The following is a 17055-nucleotide window of genomic DNA, read 5'->3' as shown; positions in this document are numbered from 1 at the left end:
CCGCACATCCATCTATACACTTAAATACCACAAATGTTGTCCTAGGTGAAAATCACTGCAGTTTCACACTAACTCAAACACAACATTTGAAATCTTAATATTGTAACAACGGTCTTCTAACCATGTACAATAAATCACCAACAAAACATCAGACAGTGTAGTAGAACAAATAGTGTGCATCAAAAGTATCAAAACTAAATTATCGACCCTCAAACTATCATCAAAGTAAGTATGTACAGGTAAGTGAAATAAAGAAACCTATACATACTTAACTCATGATATTTTGGTAGTCGATGTTTTGTCTACAATATGGGGAGAGCGGTCGACGTGGAAGCTGGGGAACCGGGTTCGAGTCCCGGCAACAACGCTCAACATCTTGTGATTCTGGGCAAATCACTTAATCTCCCTGTGCCTAACAAAAATGAATGTGTCCTTATGTAACGAAACTGTTGCTCATGTAAAGCGCTCTGATACCCGATATCTTCGGGTCTAGTTTGCGCTTTATAAAACTCTAAAAAAAAATTAAATATATATGTGTGATCAAGGGCTACCTAGCCCGAAACGCGTCACTGCTGGAAAACTTGGTTAATAAATAAGAACTTGCCTCATTTGGAGTGGTCCGTTCTCCTTCTTCGCCGGCGAGTGTGCTGGAAGTGGTTTGGAGTGTTGCTTCGGATATATATATATATATATATATATATATATATATATATATATATATATATTAGGAGCACGATATTTACGGCTACCATGTTCCGTCTTAATCCCCACAACACTATCAAACAATGGCTGCTCCAGTCCAAGTGATGGACTTCACAGCTCACCGGGGATATAAAAAGCGTGCAACAGGTCATACAATAGTGGCTGGCGTTATACAAATGCAAATAATGTAAACTAAAAAGCCCCAAACAGTTCTATTCACACCGCTGGAGTAAATCTGCGATGTTGGATTGATGCTGATGTGTTAATGAGGCCCTGTAGCGCTGCTTTCTCTTCCGTTAGGTTCCCCTCTTTAGCTCACCCCTCACGTTCACCCTTCCAATCTCTTTAACATCTACTTTCCCCTATCTCAGCCTCCCTCTCTTCCCATCTTTAACCCCAAACGTCTCTCTCTCTCCCTCCACATCTCCGTCCTCGCACCATTTTGTGTCCACATCTCCTTGTTCACACGCTTTTTTTCTGTGCGCCATCCTGGCTGTATGCAGCAGCCTCACCTTGGGCAGGTGGGTATCCCAGGCAGTTCCCTGCCCTGCTCCCCCAGGGCTCCAGTGCTGCCTGCCTACGTGCCCTGTGCCTGATCCTCGGGGGCTGCTCCCGCGAGCCTGTGTTTGTCTTGCTAACGTCTCCCTCTGGAATGGCTTGCAGCTGCTTTTTGTTTGCTCAAGATAAGCTTTGAAGAGGCTTCCACTGTGAGCAGATGCTCTGACACCAAGCCTGGCGGAGTGAACTTACAGAGCGCTGGGCAGGGTATCTTAAAGGGGCACGGAGCACTGTCAGAAGATTAGCAAGAGTGCCATGGGCTCTCATGCACGCAGGGATAACCGGGGGAGGGAAACTGAAAGCGCACAGCTGCCAGCATCCGGGGACAGGAGATGTGCACGCGTACGGAGTGCACATCTCCTGTCCATACGCGTGCACACCTCCTGTCCGTACGCGTGCACACCTCCTGTCCGTACGCGTGCACACCTCCTGTCCGTTCGCGTGCACACCTCCTGTCCGTTCGCGTGCACACCTCCTGTCCGTTCGCGTGCACACCTCCTGTCCGTTCGCGTGCACACCTCCTGTCCGTTCGCGTGCACACCTCCTGTCCGTTCGCGTGCACACCTCCTGTCCGTACGCGTGCACACCTCCTGTCCGTACGCGTGCACACCTCCTGTCCGTACGCGTGCACACCTCCTGTCCGTACGCGTGCACACCTCCTGTCCGTACGCGTGCACACCTCCTGTCCGTACGCGTGCACACCTCCTGTCCGTACGCGTGCCACCTCCTGTCCGTACGCGTGCCACCTCCTGTCCGTACGCGTGCCACCTCCTGTCCGTACGCGTGCCACCTCCTGTCCGTACGCGTGCCACCTCCTGCCCGCGCGTGCCACCTCCTGCCCGCGCGTGCCACCTCCTGCCCGCGCGTGCCACCTCCTGCCCGCGCGTGCCACCTCCTGCCCGCGCGTGCCACCTCCTGCCCGCGCGTGCCACCTCCTGCCCGCGCGTGCCACCTCCTGCCCGCGCGTGCCACCTCCTGCCCGCGCGTGCCACCTCCTGCCCGCGCGTGCCACCTCCTGCCCGCGCGTGCCACCTCCTGCCCGCGCGTGCCACCTCCTGCCCGCGCGTGCCACCTCCTGCCCGCGCGTGCCACCTCCTGCCCGCGCGTGCCACCTCCTGCCCGCGCGTGCCACCTCCTGCCCGCGCGTGCCACCTCCTGCCCGCGCGTGCCACCTCCTGCCCGCGCGTGCCACCTCCTGCCCGCGCGTGCCACCTCCTGCCCGCGCGTGCCACCTCCTGCCCGCGCGTGCCACCTCCTGCCCGCGCGTGCCACCTCCTGCCCGCGCGTGCCACCTCCTGCCCGCGCGTGCCACCTCCTGCCCGCGCGTGCCACCTCCTGCCCGCGCGTGCCACCTCCTGCCCGCGCGTGCCACCTCCTGCCCGCGCGTGCCACCTCCTGCCCGCGCGTGCCACCTCCTGCCCGCGCGTGCCACCTCCTGCCCGCGCGTGCCACCTCCTGCCCGCGCGTGCCACCTCCTGCCCGCGCGTGCCACCTCCTGCCCGCGCGTGCCACCTCCTGCCCGCGCGTGCCACCTCCTGCCCGCGCGTGCCACCTCCTGCCCGCGCGTGCCACCTCCTGCCCGCGCGTGCCACCTCCTGCCCGCGCGTGCCACCTCCTGCCCGCGCGTGCCACCTCCTGCCCGCGCGTGCCACCTCCTGCCCGCGCGTGCCACCTCCTGCCCGCGCGTGCCACCTCCTGCCCGCGCGTGCCACCTCCTGCCCGCGCGTGCCACCTCCTGCCCGCGCGTGCCACCTCCTGCCCGCGCGTGCCACCTCCTGCCCGCGCGTGCCACCTCCTGCCCGCGCGTGCCACCTCCTGCCCGCGCGTGCCACCTCCTGCCCGCGCGTGCCACCTCCTGCCCGCGCGTGCCACCTCCTGCCCGCGCGTGCCACCTCCTGCCCGCGCGTGCCACCTCCTGCCCGCGCGTGCCACCTCCTGCCCGCGCGTGCCACCTCCTGCCCGCGCGTGCCACCTCCTGCCCGCGCGTGCCACCTCCTGCCCGCGCGTGCCACCTCCTGCCCCCCTTCAGGACAGAAAGCGGCAAGAATAGAGTCTCGCAAGCGAAGCAGCGCATGCGCTGCGTTCGCTAGCGAGACCTAAACACAGTAAGCAGGGGTCTGCAGCTGCAGTTCAACTGGTGGTTACTAGATGTCCCTCACAAGTCAAATGCAAATGCTTGATGAAAGGGTTTCAATGGTTTTGCATTTGACTCGTGAGGGACATCTAGTAACGACTAGTGGAACTGCAGCTTGATGTAAGAATAATTTCATTGCTTTGCATTTGACTCGTAAGGGACATCTAGTAACGACTAGTTGAACTGCAGCTCTTTGTAGAATTATTTTGATAATGAATACTATAATATTCACTGCCAATCTCATCCCATAATGCTTTGCAGGGCCTTTGGTTGGGATTGTTTTTTTGCCAATAACTGTGCTTGGGGTGGTCCTAAGAGGATGGGACCACCACCGAAATTCAACAAGATGTGTTTTTTGTTTATGCTCTTTGTGTTCCAGGCATCTGCTTGGTCCTCCCCCCTAGGTTAGGGGGGACCCCAAAATCATCACCTCTCTCATTGCCTAATGTTTTCATTGAAAAAGTTCACTTTTGTGAAATGGTTATATGCTTTTTAGCATGTAAAATTGCTTTATCAAAGCATCTGAGGATGTTGTTGATTTAACTGCTACGCTATGTTATTAAGCACAGTTTTGGTACTGTGCTACGTGCATTTTGCTGGCTGTATGCTCCGTTAGCGTAGTGTAGCACTATGCCAAGGGTTAATCTTTACTCAGAAATGGTCCCACTGGGCATATTCAGGCCTACATTAATTTACCTTCTAAAGTTGAACACGTAGCTGATGGCTGTCGCTTCCCTAATTACCAACTTTGGCTCATAATGTACTGTTGCGGCCAGCCATTTACTGTTGCACGAAAAATCAGGCCTTCCTTGCGTAGAATGTGTATTTATACATTTCATGACACGGTATATTTTGCATTTAATAGTTGTGTTTTGTAACTGAGTGGTGCAGCTAAATTTGTGATGAATGTAGTGCCATCCTCTCAGCGGATATTTGGGTGGTTTTAGGAGTCATTAATTTAAATTTATTTTTATTAATTAGTGATTTATCTTTCAATGGATATAATGGTTTTTGGTCTCGCTACAGAGAACAGTTTGTAGCGAGAGCTCTTGTCATTAGTATATTTATTAGCATTGGCAGCGCCAATAGGTCTGGCATGTAACTAAAAGTGCCTGGATGCTTCCTTGCATGTAGGCTCTCATGCGTTTATTCACTCAATCACTCATCAGCCAAGCAGCCAATCATCCTTGCACGCAAAGAACTATTCACCCACCCATTGACTCATTTTTGCACTCAGCTATCCACTTCACACTCACCCATCAAAGAAGCACTTCTTATTAGCTATAAGCTATACATATTGCAGTATGTATGTGTGTCACTGTGAGACAATTTCTGTTATAGGTGGGAGTTTTGCCAGTAATGTCTGACTGCTAGTGTGTGAGGGCTTGTGTAGTGTAAGAAGTATCCAGCTGTTAGTCTAACGGGGTGGGAGAGCATTATTGGTAGGGTGAGGTTCCTAGGACCCTAGAAGAGGTGAGACAGCGGTTGGTATTGCTGTGTGGGGTAAGAAAAACGTGAATGGCACAATAACTGACAATGAATGATGGGGGATGGCTGAAAGTCCCTAGGAGTAAGTATACAATAAACATATTTTAGTTAAATAAAAGGTGTTGGCTAACACCATACCTAAGCAAGCATTAGCTAAGCCAATAGGCCTCGCTTTTGCGAGAATTTGAGCTATTGGCGTTGTAAATGACAATGTCTTTTACCTATATGTTATGGAATGGGTGTATGTGGTGTGGAGTGGAATTATTTTTATTATATTGGAATTGTTGTGGAATTGTGTGGCATGGAATTGTATGGAGGGGGTTTGCGTATTGGAATTAAGTAGCATGGTGGGCTGTGGAATTGTGGATAGTTATGTGGTAATGAGTGTACTGGAATTATGTAAAGTGGGATTGTGTTTAATGGAGGGTAATTAAGTGGAATGGCATTTCGTGATGTGGAGTAGTATGTAGTGGAGTTCAATTATGTGGTGTGCTGTTGAAATTTGTGGAATTCTGTGGTGTGGATTGAATGTATGTGGTCTGCTTTGTAATTGTGTTGCGTTGAATTATGTGGCTTGTTGAATTATGTGGTAAGGAATGGAAATGTGTGGAGTTGAATTGTGTGGCGTGGCACTGTGTGGCATTGAGTGAAATTTTGCCAATTGCAATTTAGTGGCGTGGTGTGGAGTGTATTTTTTGTGGATTGCTGCTATGTGAAAACATCACCAGCCGCGGTCCATGCAGGTAAGAGCGGTGGGGCAGTGTAAGGGGGGATTTCGAGGGATGATGCTGAGGAAAATTAAATAATTAATTTTCCCTTGTCACCGTCCCTCGAAATCCACCCCTTACAGGGCCCCACCCCTGTCACCTGCACGAACCACGGCTGAACATCACAGACCAGGTGAGGAGGTAAAATCTGTGTGCAACTGCAAAGAATTGATTTCCACACATTGCTCAGTCAACTGCAATGCATTAGGGGATAGAAAATGTACACGCAGCAAAATCTTAACAAAAACTGCTCTAAAACCAATGTGCTTTTCTGAAAGTGTCAATTGTGTTTGAACTGCTATGTAGCCATTGCTATAATATATTACACTACGAGTCATGTACTCAGTCTGCCAATTGTCGGAAGTCAAATTGGCAAATTCAACAATCTGAGTTATTCATCCACATTTTGGCAGTTGTTTATGCACAGTGGCTTCACTTCTGCCGACTTGCTCTATTTACTCCCATGCCTTGCACGGAACCATATGCTGATACTATAGTTACATTCTTCTACAATCACTCTTTTGCATGTACTGAAGCCTACTCAGCAACCTCCAGACACTGTCTTGTGCTGAAACTTTACAATACAAGTAAAATGCATTTTTGTGTGTCTGCGTTATAGATATTGAGTCTGTAACTATATTTTCTTCTAGACCGAACACACAACTATAAAAGGAACTTAAAAGAAAAGTACCACAGATGCTCATACTCACTTGGGCCCTTAACTTCATTCACAACACACTGGTGATAACCGCTGGTGTCATGTTTTTGTAATTCTCTAGATTAGTTATCTTTAGTCCCCAACTAATCTTTCCACTGATCAAAAGTTCTTTCCTCTGGTCAATGGACCATTAGTTGGAACTAGTTGATGGTGAAATGACATTAGATTTCAATATACTTATGCATTTGAAATGATCAGAGTCCGGATGTCTTTTACATTTTTATCTCAGATTAAATTCATGTGAACCACTTACACAGTACAGAACAAACTCCGTCTCTCACAGGAAGGAAGATTAAAATAATCAATCAAGATATGTTCATTTATACTTTGCAATGACACTGCATGAAAGGGAGAGGATAGAGAGAAAAGCACAGAAGCGCAAATACAGATATAGATCTAATTACCTAGAATGGTGTGAAAACCATCTCCCCGGACTAGAAATTGGTAAGGGTCCCCCGGGGGGGGGGGGGGAGGGGAAGGTCTGGCCAACATACCTCAGGACAGAAATCAGGACAGGACAGACGACCTCTCTATCACTGACGCTTGCGTAGCACCCCTCTCTGACACACTCTTCCTCCTTGTGATTCTTCCACAGTATTCTTGTGAATTAATTTGCTTAAGATAAATGGCTCTGTAAGTCGATTCTTCAGCATCTCCCGTCACTCCGACAGCAACCCATCCTCCAGACTAACTAACTAATGCTATCTCAATTATACCTTTCTGTATGCTTGTACCATCCATTAATGTTTCAAATTTATGATACTCCTAACTCTGATTGGACAGGCAAGGGGAGGTGATCTTCACACCATGCTTGTTTCTCATTATTTTCTTTCAGCTCTTTGTTTAAAATCCCACCCTTAAGTTTTATACATCAGTCTTTATTCCCACCTTTATTCACATATTAGAGGGAAAAAACAGTAGTTCTCATGCATTTCAGTGGGCTGTCGTTCCGGTTCCCATGGATGTAACCATTCACAACCTTGGCTGATGTTCAAGTTGACATGGCGTCTTCTAGCTAAGTTGTAGTACGCATGTGCAGCAGAATGAGAAGGAATATACTGAGGCTCACAACTGCGAGCCCATAATAAGCACTATTGAAAGAGTCAAAAAGACGAATGTTAAAATTAAAAATAAATGGTTTTACTGTATACCACCTATCTCTACTCTAATGCCATTTACTTATTATTATTATTCCCGCATTAGTAGAATAGCTGGGTTTAGTTTTCCAGCAAGCAGATGGCAAGCATGTGAGTTTCAGCGGCTATCTTGTTGGCTACTGCGCAAGTGCAGAAAGTTCCCTTCAAGCGATAGATAAGTCATACTACGTAGATGCAGTAGACGCATGCGCACTAAAGAATTTCCGTTAGCGGCCATCTTAGCATCACTCTCAAGTTACTGGTTAGTAAAACACATAGGCAAGCTTTGTTCTTACTATTACATGTCGTGTAAATGCATGATATGTTTACAATACAAGTTTAGTACGGGTTCAGAGGTTACATAAGAAGATTGCATCCAAGCAAGTCTCTTTTTCACGAGTCCGTTCTCCATCACAATAAAGAAAATGAACGAAGTTGCAAAGCAGCTTTATGAAGACCAAAGTCAACAAGGCGCACTGTCGCCGTGCCCAGTGAATAATTTTGAATTCAAATGCCCGTCGTAACGCAGAGATGACCAATGTTTAGTTTTGGGTAAAAAGAAAAAATAATAATGAATACGGTGCATGCTCCACTAGTTTGCTTGCACTGAAAGGAACTACTTTAGGGGTGTATATGCCCCTTGAGACTGGGATGAATGTCACTCTCAAGTTAGCCAATGGCTGAAGTGGGTTCAACCACTGCCCAAAGCTCTATACTGTCGTAGGTGCAACAAAACTGTGTATATCACAGCAGACCAATGGATGAAGAGGGCTGGTAGAAAGTTCCTATTGGTAAGTATATTATACATATCATTTTACTCATATCAAAAGGTCTTGTCTAGCACCAGACCTAAAAAGAAGTACAGACCGAGAGATTGGAGTTTTGGTAAGTCCTCTGCAGCAAATGGTTTTCATAGGTTTTTCATGCTTTGCGGCTGCTTGAATGGTCCGTTTGTCAAGGCCCTTGCATTTTGAGATATTACATCAAAAAAGTGCTTTTTTAAAGCTACGGATCAAAATTCACTGTAGGTTGAAGCAGGGTCCCAGTATGTATTCTTTGATATGTTTCCTTTGCTGACACAACAGCATTTTAATTTCTGTTTGGATGCCTCAGCCTATCATTAAAAGGGCACTGTACAATGTGCTAAGCACTCCTGAGCAGTCATTTGTTTTACTTTGTTGTCACGCTAACATGTTGTTGCATGTGTGTTTTTGTTCACAAACTAAATATCTGCACACACAAAATGTATGGCAAAAATATTGTCCCTTTATCAAAGTTAAGACAGAATGTTTGTGCTTCCCCATAAAAATGCTGTGTCTTTTAAGCAGTACAAAAGGGGGTGGTGATGGACGGAGCATCTGAACCAATAAAACACTCACACCCAGTCAAAAGATCTGGGTTTGATCATCACCGTTCTTTAGCCCACTCTGCCACCCCAGTTCAGACATGGCTATATGCAAATCAGTCTGACCCTGTGCCTCATGGGAACAGTCCAGCCCGAACTGCCAAGCCATTCCTTCCCTGGACCGGAAACAAGCTTCCGAGGACCGGTTTCTGGCATTCCAGCCGTCTTCAGCCCGGCTTGCTTGAATCCAGTGGCAAAGTAAGCAAGGGACTCACGTCTGAGCATACCCTGCCACACTTATGGCGGCCAAAGCGGTACAAAAGAGGGTGGTGATGGACGGAGCATCTGAACCAATCAAACACTCGCACCCAGTCAAAAGATCTGGGTTTGATCCATCACCGTTCTTTAGCCCACTCTGCCACCCCAGTTCAGACATGGCTATATGCAAATCAGTCTGACCCTGTGCCTCATGGGAACAGTCCAGCCCGAACTGCCAAGCCATTCCTTCCCTGGACCGGAAACAAGCTTCCGAGGACCGGTTTCTGGGATTCCAGCCGTCTTCAGCCCGGCTTGCTTGAATCCAGTGGCAAAGTGAGCAAGGGACTCACCTATGAGCATACCCTGCCACACTTATGGCGGCCAAAGCGGTACAAAAGGGGGTGGTGATGGACGGAGCATCTGAACCAATCAAACACTCACACCCAGTCAAAAGATCTGGGTTTGATCCATCAGTGTATGTGCTCAGACGTGAGTCCCTTGCTCACTTTGCCACTGGATTCAAGCAAGCCGGGCTGAAGACGGCTGGAATGCCAGAAACTGGTCCTCGGAAGCTTGTTTCCGGTCCAGGGAAGGCATGGCTTGGCAGTTCGGGCTGGACTGTTCCCATGAGGCACAGGGTCAGACTGATTTGCATATAGCCATGTCTGAACTGGGGTGGCTGAGTGGGCTAAAGAACGGTGATGGATCAAACCCAGATCTTTTGACTGGGTGTGAGTGTTTGATTGGTTCAGATTCTCCGTCCATCACCACCCCCTTTTGTACCGCTTTGGCCGCCATAAGTGTGGCAGGGTATGCTCAGACGTGAGTCCCTTGCTCACTTTGCCACTGGATTCAAGCAAGCCGGGCTAAAGACGGCTGGAATGCCAGAAACCGGTCCTCGGAAGCTTGTTTCCGGCCCAGGGAAGGCATGGCTTGGCAGTTCGGGCTGGACTGTTCCCATGAGGCACAGAGTCAGACTGATTTGCATATAGCCATGTCTGAAGTGGGGTGGCAGAGTGGGCTAAAGAACGGTGATGGGTGTGAGTGTTTGATTGGTTCAGATGCTCCGTCCATCACCACCCCCTTTTGTACCGTGTCTTTTAAGCAAGCAGTCAAAAACATGCTTTAATAGCACAAACATTTAATAATTGGAAAAAATTTACTACCTTACATAGTTTATCATTGTTGCCTACCATACTTAAATAATCTACCTGTCTACCATACCCAGTTACCATTCATAACTAACTTAACCTAACCATAACTAATCTACTGTACCATTTATACTTCATTACCATACCCATACTGATGCCTAACTGCTGTACCATGCTAAACCTAACCTGTATCTAAACTCTCATACCTAACCAAACCTAGGTACCATACATACTAACCATAGCTACTTACCTGTAATACCTACCTACTATACCTATCAAATTTACATTACGTCTGTACTAGCAACCAGTCAGGCATACCTACTATTGCCCCATACTTAACCTAACTGGCCCTGTATAACGAAAGCCCCTACCATGACCAACTACATACCTAAACTATCATACCGATCATACATACTTACCACTCCTGCCATATTTAATCTCTGCAGTGCCCATACGTTAATGCCTGCCCACAGGTGGTGCTTTTGTGAAACCAGGATAAGTTATGCAATTGGAATTTTTAACGGCTTATGCTTCCACAGCCTGTATGAGCACCTGGGTCTAAACTGAGGGGCCTCTTGTAAATAGCAAAGTTACTGAAGCCTTCATCTGGAAAGTGCTGATTGCAGCTTTTGACGGGCAAAAAATAAAAGTAGTGAGACCTGTTGGCTTTGCCAATGCTCTGTATTTGAGATGTGCCAATATTATAGTTCACTGATGTACTTAAAGTTTTAATTTGACATTTTGCTCTCATCCATCCCCCGTGAGTAACATTTGATAGTATCTATATTGTGAACCAGGGGTGTATGGAGTTTGATATGAAGATATACGCTTTTGTTGAATTTGCTTGTATTGATATGTTTTTTTATTAGCCCTAAGCTCTGCTTTGCCTATTTTCTTTTGCAGCGTTACGTTGATGGCGGAATCAGCAACAACGTTCCTCAGTATGAGTTAAAGAACACCATTACAATCTCTCCTTTCTCAGGGGAAAGCGATATCTGTCCGAGGGACAATTCCACCAACTTCCACGAGCTGCGAGTGAAGAACACCAGCATCCAGTTCAGCTTGGGGAACCTTTATCGTCTCACTCGGGCACTTTTCCCACCAGAACCAAAGGTACAGAAAAGAGGATTGGAGTCTTTTGTCTAATGGCTTCTTTAGCTGCTTTGGGTTAGGTGTGTGAAGGGGCCAGGCTTGAATGATGGGCGGTTCAGTTTGTTCCTACACCATTTTACCACCGAGATGGATAGAAACCTTTAGCTACTGGCTTTCTCGGTTTATCTCTTATACGCATTGATGTGAGCATACAGGCATCTCGTGTGATGTAAGGGAATATTACAGAAGCCCAGAATTGAAAATGGGTTGTCATATTGATTCAGTGAAACCATCCAACGCTCCAGAATTGTCAATTTGCTCCAAATGCAAGAACATTAGTGGGACTTCCGAAATTAAGTGCAGACCGCGTCCTTACTGGTGCATTCCTCCAAGGTCTTTTCTTATGCCTCGTGGAGAGTGACCATTATAATATGATATGAACCCAGCTGTCACCATTGGGTTGGGTTTAATGCAACTAAGTTTTTAAGAGAATGATAAATATACAATAATCTTTGGTACGGGGTCCCTAATACCTTCAAGTTGAAGTGACGGTACCCCTCTAAATGTCTAAAAAATGCAAGCAGTCCATAACTGCTGGAATTAAAAGTGCAGATTCCCAAACCCAAATAATTGGATAAAGGCAGAAATGTCAATCTTGTAGCAAGGTGATGTAAGAGGAATAAATAGAATGGTTTGTGATTTGGGAGCGAATGACAAAAGACCAATCCGCCAACTGCCAACACGAGGATTGGAGGCGATTTGTTCTATTTGTAAGACTCATTCAGTATTCTACCCACTGGAGCCATATCATGGAGCGATTTGTTTGTCTGCAATTGCCTGCCTCCTTCTAACTTCCACAAAGTGCAAAGTTGGACGTTCTCTCAAGCAGTAGTTCTTAACCTTTTGACTTCTGTGGAGCATCTGCAAAAAGAAATGTATATCAGACAGACCTACAGATTATGAAATGTGTATATCTATATATTTTGCTTGCAAATCAAATAATAGAAGTTAAAATGTTAATATTAATGGGTAAGTGTAGCTTTTCAAAATGTGGTTTTATTTAAAAAAAAAAAAGAAAAAATGCTAGACACTAGCATCTTTAATCTTATTTGGCCCTCAGGAATGTTATGCTTTTTGTCGGCGCATAAAGCGAGCCAGTTGAGGCAACTAACCGTCCATAGGAAAATCGGTTTGCTACACTTAAAGTAAAAACTTCATTTTTGGCCTCCAATTTCATGCTCCTTTATATTTATACAGCATGTTAAAATATTAACTTCTGCATTTTGCTTTTTAAAAAATATATTCTAAACGCTTTATTAATCTGAGTAACGTTGCCTAAAAAGTCAGGGCACCTTTTGAGTAGGCATCCTGAATTCCAGTTTAAGAACCACTGCTCAAAGGGACTCGGTGACATTACCTCCTCGTCCTGTCTCCCCGTCCCATTCCTTATACGTGAGCAGCTAGTCTGCTCCACAGAAACCCCTACCTAGCTGAGCTGTTTGCACCTCCCCCTATGATGATGTCACCATCACATGACTATATAGGGGGAAGTGCATCAAACCAACATCCTGTTCTTTTTTTTCTGCGTTCCTGTGACCGCGTTCCTGGCTGTGCTGTTCGGAGTTCTCTCGGGTGAGTTCCCTGCTGTTTTGTTGTGTGGTCGGCGGCGTGCTTTAGCGGCCGCCTTTGCTTCTCACGCTTCTGCTCCCCCCGCGTTGCCTCTTGTATTGGGGCTGTTAATTTACACGCGGCTCGCGTTAGCGGCCGTCTCTGTTTTGGGGCACTGTTTGTACACGCGGCTCGCGTTAGCAGCCGTTTTTTGTGTTTTTGCTCACCAGGCTCTGGTTGGCCTGCTCCAGCGGCCGTCCCTGGGTTTCCTCCGGTCCTTTTTCGCCCTGCTTTAGCGGGCTGGGGCTTTTCAGGAGCTGGTGTTGTGGCGCTCCGATTTTTTGTGCATTTGGGGGCGTGTTGGCTGCTGATTGGGCTTTTTTATGCCGGCCCATTGCCTTTCCTGCCACAGGTGATCGGGTCCTCGTCCTGTATATAGGGGTCTTTCTTGGGTGTTTTTTTGTCCTTGTTTTTGCCTGTTGGTGTGGTTTTTGGACTTGTGCTTTGATGGATGCTGAGGCTTCTTCTTCTGCGTCCCCTCTGGATGCCCTGCGCCTCCTTGTCGGTGAGGCTGTGGCTGCTGCTTTCCTGGCTAGGGATGCGGCTGGTCCTCCTCCCAAGAGACATCGTGTTTCTGTGGATCCACAAGCTGACCCTGAGGATGACTTGGGTCCTGAGGTGGATGAGGGTGTGCGTGGACGTTTTGTTCAGGGTGCTGAGCTCACTGAACTGTTCGCACATGTTTGGTCCAATTTGGGGTTCTCTCCTCCTGCCGCTGATGTTTTGGAGGATGACTTCTTCACGCAATATGTCCAGCCTGCTCCGGATTCTTTGCCTTTGCACAGTGCTATTCGCAAGGTGTTGTCCCACGAATGGCAGGAGGTGGACAAGTCTGCTTTTCCTCGTTTCCTGTCTCTGCGTTACCCTCTGGAGGGTTTTTCTGCTGAGTTCCCTCAGGCTGTGAAGGTGGATAATCTGATGGCTGGCCTCTCTTCTCAGGGTTTGGTCGTTTCTGAGGACGCCCTGCCTGCGGACGCTGTGGATAAGCGGATTGAGGGTGCTGTGAAGCGTTCTTATGCTGCTTCCAATTTTTCCGTCCGTGCGACTGCCTATTCCAACTATATGGTTCAGTCGCTCCTTAAGGATTTCCAGTCCCTGTCGGTGTTGCTGCAGGACGGCGAGGATGCCACTCCTCTTTTGTCTTTGATGGAGCAGCAGGTTAGGTACCTGTCGGATATTTCCTTTGACAATTTGGGGGGCGGCGGCGGCTGCTTCTGGTGCTTCCATCGCTGCCCGTCATCATATTTGGATGCGTTCCTGGAAGGCGGACTCTTCGCAGAAGTCGGTCCTCCTTAAATTGCCTTTTGATGGTTCCAAGATTTTCGGTCCTCGGTTGGAGGATTTGGTCAAGCAGTCTGCGGAGAATCGCAAGCTGGTGGCTCCTGTCCGCCCCCATTCCCGGGGTCGTGGGTTTGGTTACCGTCGCGCCTTTGGGCCTCCTGCTCGTGGCGCTTCTCAGCCTTTTCGTGGCAGGGGTCGTGGCCGGGGGGGCCCCTGGAAGTGCCAAGCCCCGGGCCGCTGCTGGTGTTGCTGCCGCCGCTTCCTCCTCTTCCCAATGACTCTCTGCCTTTGCCAGTTGGTGGTCGCCTTCAGTCCTTCCGCGACCGGTGGTTGTCGGTTCCAGATGCCTGGGCAGTTCGGACTGTTTCGGAGGGTTGCCGGCTCGAGTTTTCCTCTCCTCCTCCTCCGGGTTTTGTTCGGACCCCTCTGTCCCATCTTCCTCTGCGGAGAGATGCTTTGTTGGCCGGCGTACGGCTCCTGTTGGAGAAGCGGGCTATTGTGGAGGTGCCTCCTCTGGAGAGGGGCATGGGGTGCTACTCCATTCTCTTTCTGGTTTCCAAAAAAGACACTTCTGATCTTCGGCCTGTCTTGGATCTGAAGCGGGTCAATCGCTTCGTGCTCCATCGTCCTTTCAAGATGGTGACTCTCCAGTCCATCCTGCCTCTGGTCCTTCCGGGTGGCTTCCCGGCGTCCCTGGACCTGATGGATGCTTATCTTCATGTTCCTGTCCATCCGGCCGACCAGGGTTTCCTCCTGTTTGCTGTGGGGAGCCGTCATTATCAGTTCAGTGTGCTCCCGTTCGGCCTTTCATCGGCGCCCAGGGTGTTCACCAAGCTGTTGGCCCCTCTGGTGGGTATTCTTCATTCCATGGGGCTGCTGGTTTTTCCTTACCTGGATGACTGGTTGATTGTCTCTCCTTCTTTTTCACAGGCTCTGTTGGATGTGGACCGGGTGTGTCTTCTGCTGGGGTCCTTTGGGTTCCTTATCAACCACAGGAAATCCTCCCTGGTGCCCTCCCAGTCCCTGAAATTCCTGGGGGCTCTCTTCAGAATGGACTTGGACATGGTTTTTCTCTCGCAGGAGCACCAGTTGACTTTGTTTCGTCACCTTTCCTGGCTTCTGTCCCAATCATGGGTGTCTGCCCATCTCTGGTTAAATCAGGGGGAGATGGCGTCCACTCTGCATCTCCTTCCTTGGTCCAGGCTGCATCTGTACCCCCTGTTGCATCATGTCCTGTCGCACTGGGATCCTGCCTCCTTGGATTACGAGACTCTGATCCCTGTCACTCCGGGGATTCGGGCGGATCTCCAGTGGTGGTTGTCCCCTCTCTCTCTTTCCCGAGGGTTCGATATCCTTCCTCCTCAGTCTGTGGTCGTTTTGTCCACGGATGCCAGTGCTCTGGGGTGGGGTGCCGTTCTGGGTGCCTCCACGGCTCAGGGTCGGTGGTCCAGCTTCGAGTCCCTCCAGTCTTCGAACTGGAAGGAGTTGAGGGCGGTTTGGTTGGCTCTTCTTTGGTTCGCTCCTCTCCTTCGGGGTCTGGCGGTCTCTGTGCAGACCGACAATCAGGTGGTTCGTGCTTATGCGTGGGCCACCGATGCTTTCTCGATGCCTTGGTCGAGGGGTCTGCTATTTGCCTTCCCTCCATTTGCCTTAATTCCGAGGGTCCTCCGGAAGATTCGTTGGGATCGGGCGGAGGTTCTCCTGGTTGTTCCGGAGTGGTCTCGGCGGTCTTGGTACCCCCTTCTGCTGACCTTTTCTGTTCGCCCTCATTGGCAGTTTACCCTGTGTCCCTCCCCTCTGAGGGTTCCTCTTCTCGGCCTTGCCTCCCTGCGTCGCCTCCGGCTGGGGGTTTGGCACTTGAGAGGTTGAGTTTGCTGGATCTGGGTTGCTCTGTGGAGGTTGCCCATTGTCTTCAGCTTTCTAGGCGTCCTTCCACTTTGAAATCGTATGCCCGTCACTGGAAGAGTTTCTCTTCTTGGTGCCTTGGGAAGGGTCTCTCTTCTGCCTCCTGTGAGGCGGTGAGGGTGTTGGACTTCCTGCGGGAAGGTTTCCTCCTGGGACTTGCTGTTTCTTCCCTGCGGGCTCAGTGGGCTGCCATTCTTGCTTTTCGGGGTTCCTCTGTTGCCTCTGTCTCCCCGTTGGTGGCTCGCCTTCTGCGGAGTTTCTTGCTTCAGCGTCCTGTCTCCCGTTCTCCTGTTCCTCCTTGGGATCTTCCCCTGGTTCTGCGGGCTTTGACGGGTCCTCCTTTCGAGCCTTTGGACTCCGTGGCCCTGAAGTTCCTTTCTGCTAAGGTTATTTTCCTTGTGGCCATTACTTGTGGCTGGCGGGTTGGTGAGATTGGGGCGCTGATGGCTGCCCCGCCCTTCTTGCGCTTTTGCGAGGATAAGGTGATTCTCCGCCCGAGTCAGTTCTTTCTCCCTAAGGTGGTGTCTTCCTTTCACTGCCAGGAGGATATTGTTCTCCCTGTGTTTTTTCCGGCTCCTGCCTCTCCTGAGGAGGTGCTCCTCCATTCTTTGGATGTGCTGAGGGCTCTCCGCATCTACTTGGAGCGTACGGCTGCGTTCAGGAAGGTTGATTCCCTCTTTGTCACCTATGGCCTCTCGGGGCTGGGGCTTCGTCCTTCCTTGTCCACTTTGTCTCGGTGGGTCCGGGGTGCTGTGGTTTCCTCTTATGACTCTGCCCACTGTCCTCTGCCTTCCTCTGTTCAGGGTCGGTCGACCCGGGGCGTGTCGTCCTCCTGGGCCATGTTCAAGGGGG

At 49.5% G+C, this 17055-nt stretch overlaps 1 protein-coding gene across 1 annotated transcript in view; it reads left to right on the top strand.

The window, feature by feature from the left end:
- LOC144811522 (patatin-like phospholipase domain-containing protein 2) overlaps positions 1-17055 on the top strand; it is a 245088-nt gene that overhangs the window by 79707 nt on the left and 148326 nt on the right. Inside the window, exon 4 of the mRNA XM_078673863.1 lies at positions 11161-11370. Within this exon, the coding sequence (XP_078529989.1) occupies positions 11161-11370 (210 nt within the window). The remainder of the gene's footprint in view (positions 1-11160; positions 11371-17055) is intronic.

The sequence above is a fragment of the Lissotriton helveticus genome, chromosome 1_1, assembly GCF_964261635.1.
Source record: "Lissotriton helveticus chromosome 1_1, aLisHel1.1, whole genome shotgun sequence".
Taxonomy (NCBI): Eukaryota; Metazoa; Chordata; class Amphibia; order Caudata; family Salamandridae; genus Lissotriton; species Lissotriton helveticus.
This window is presented reverse-complemented; position numbering and strand designations above follow the sequence as displayed.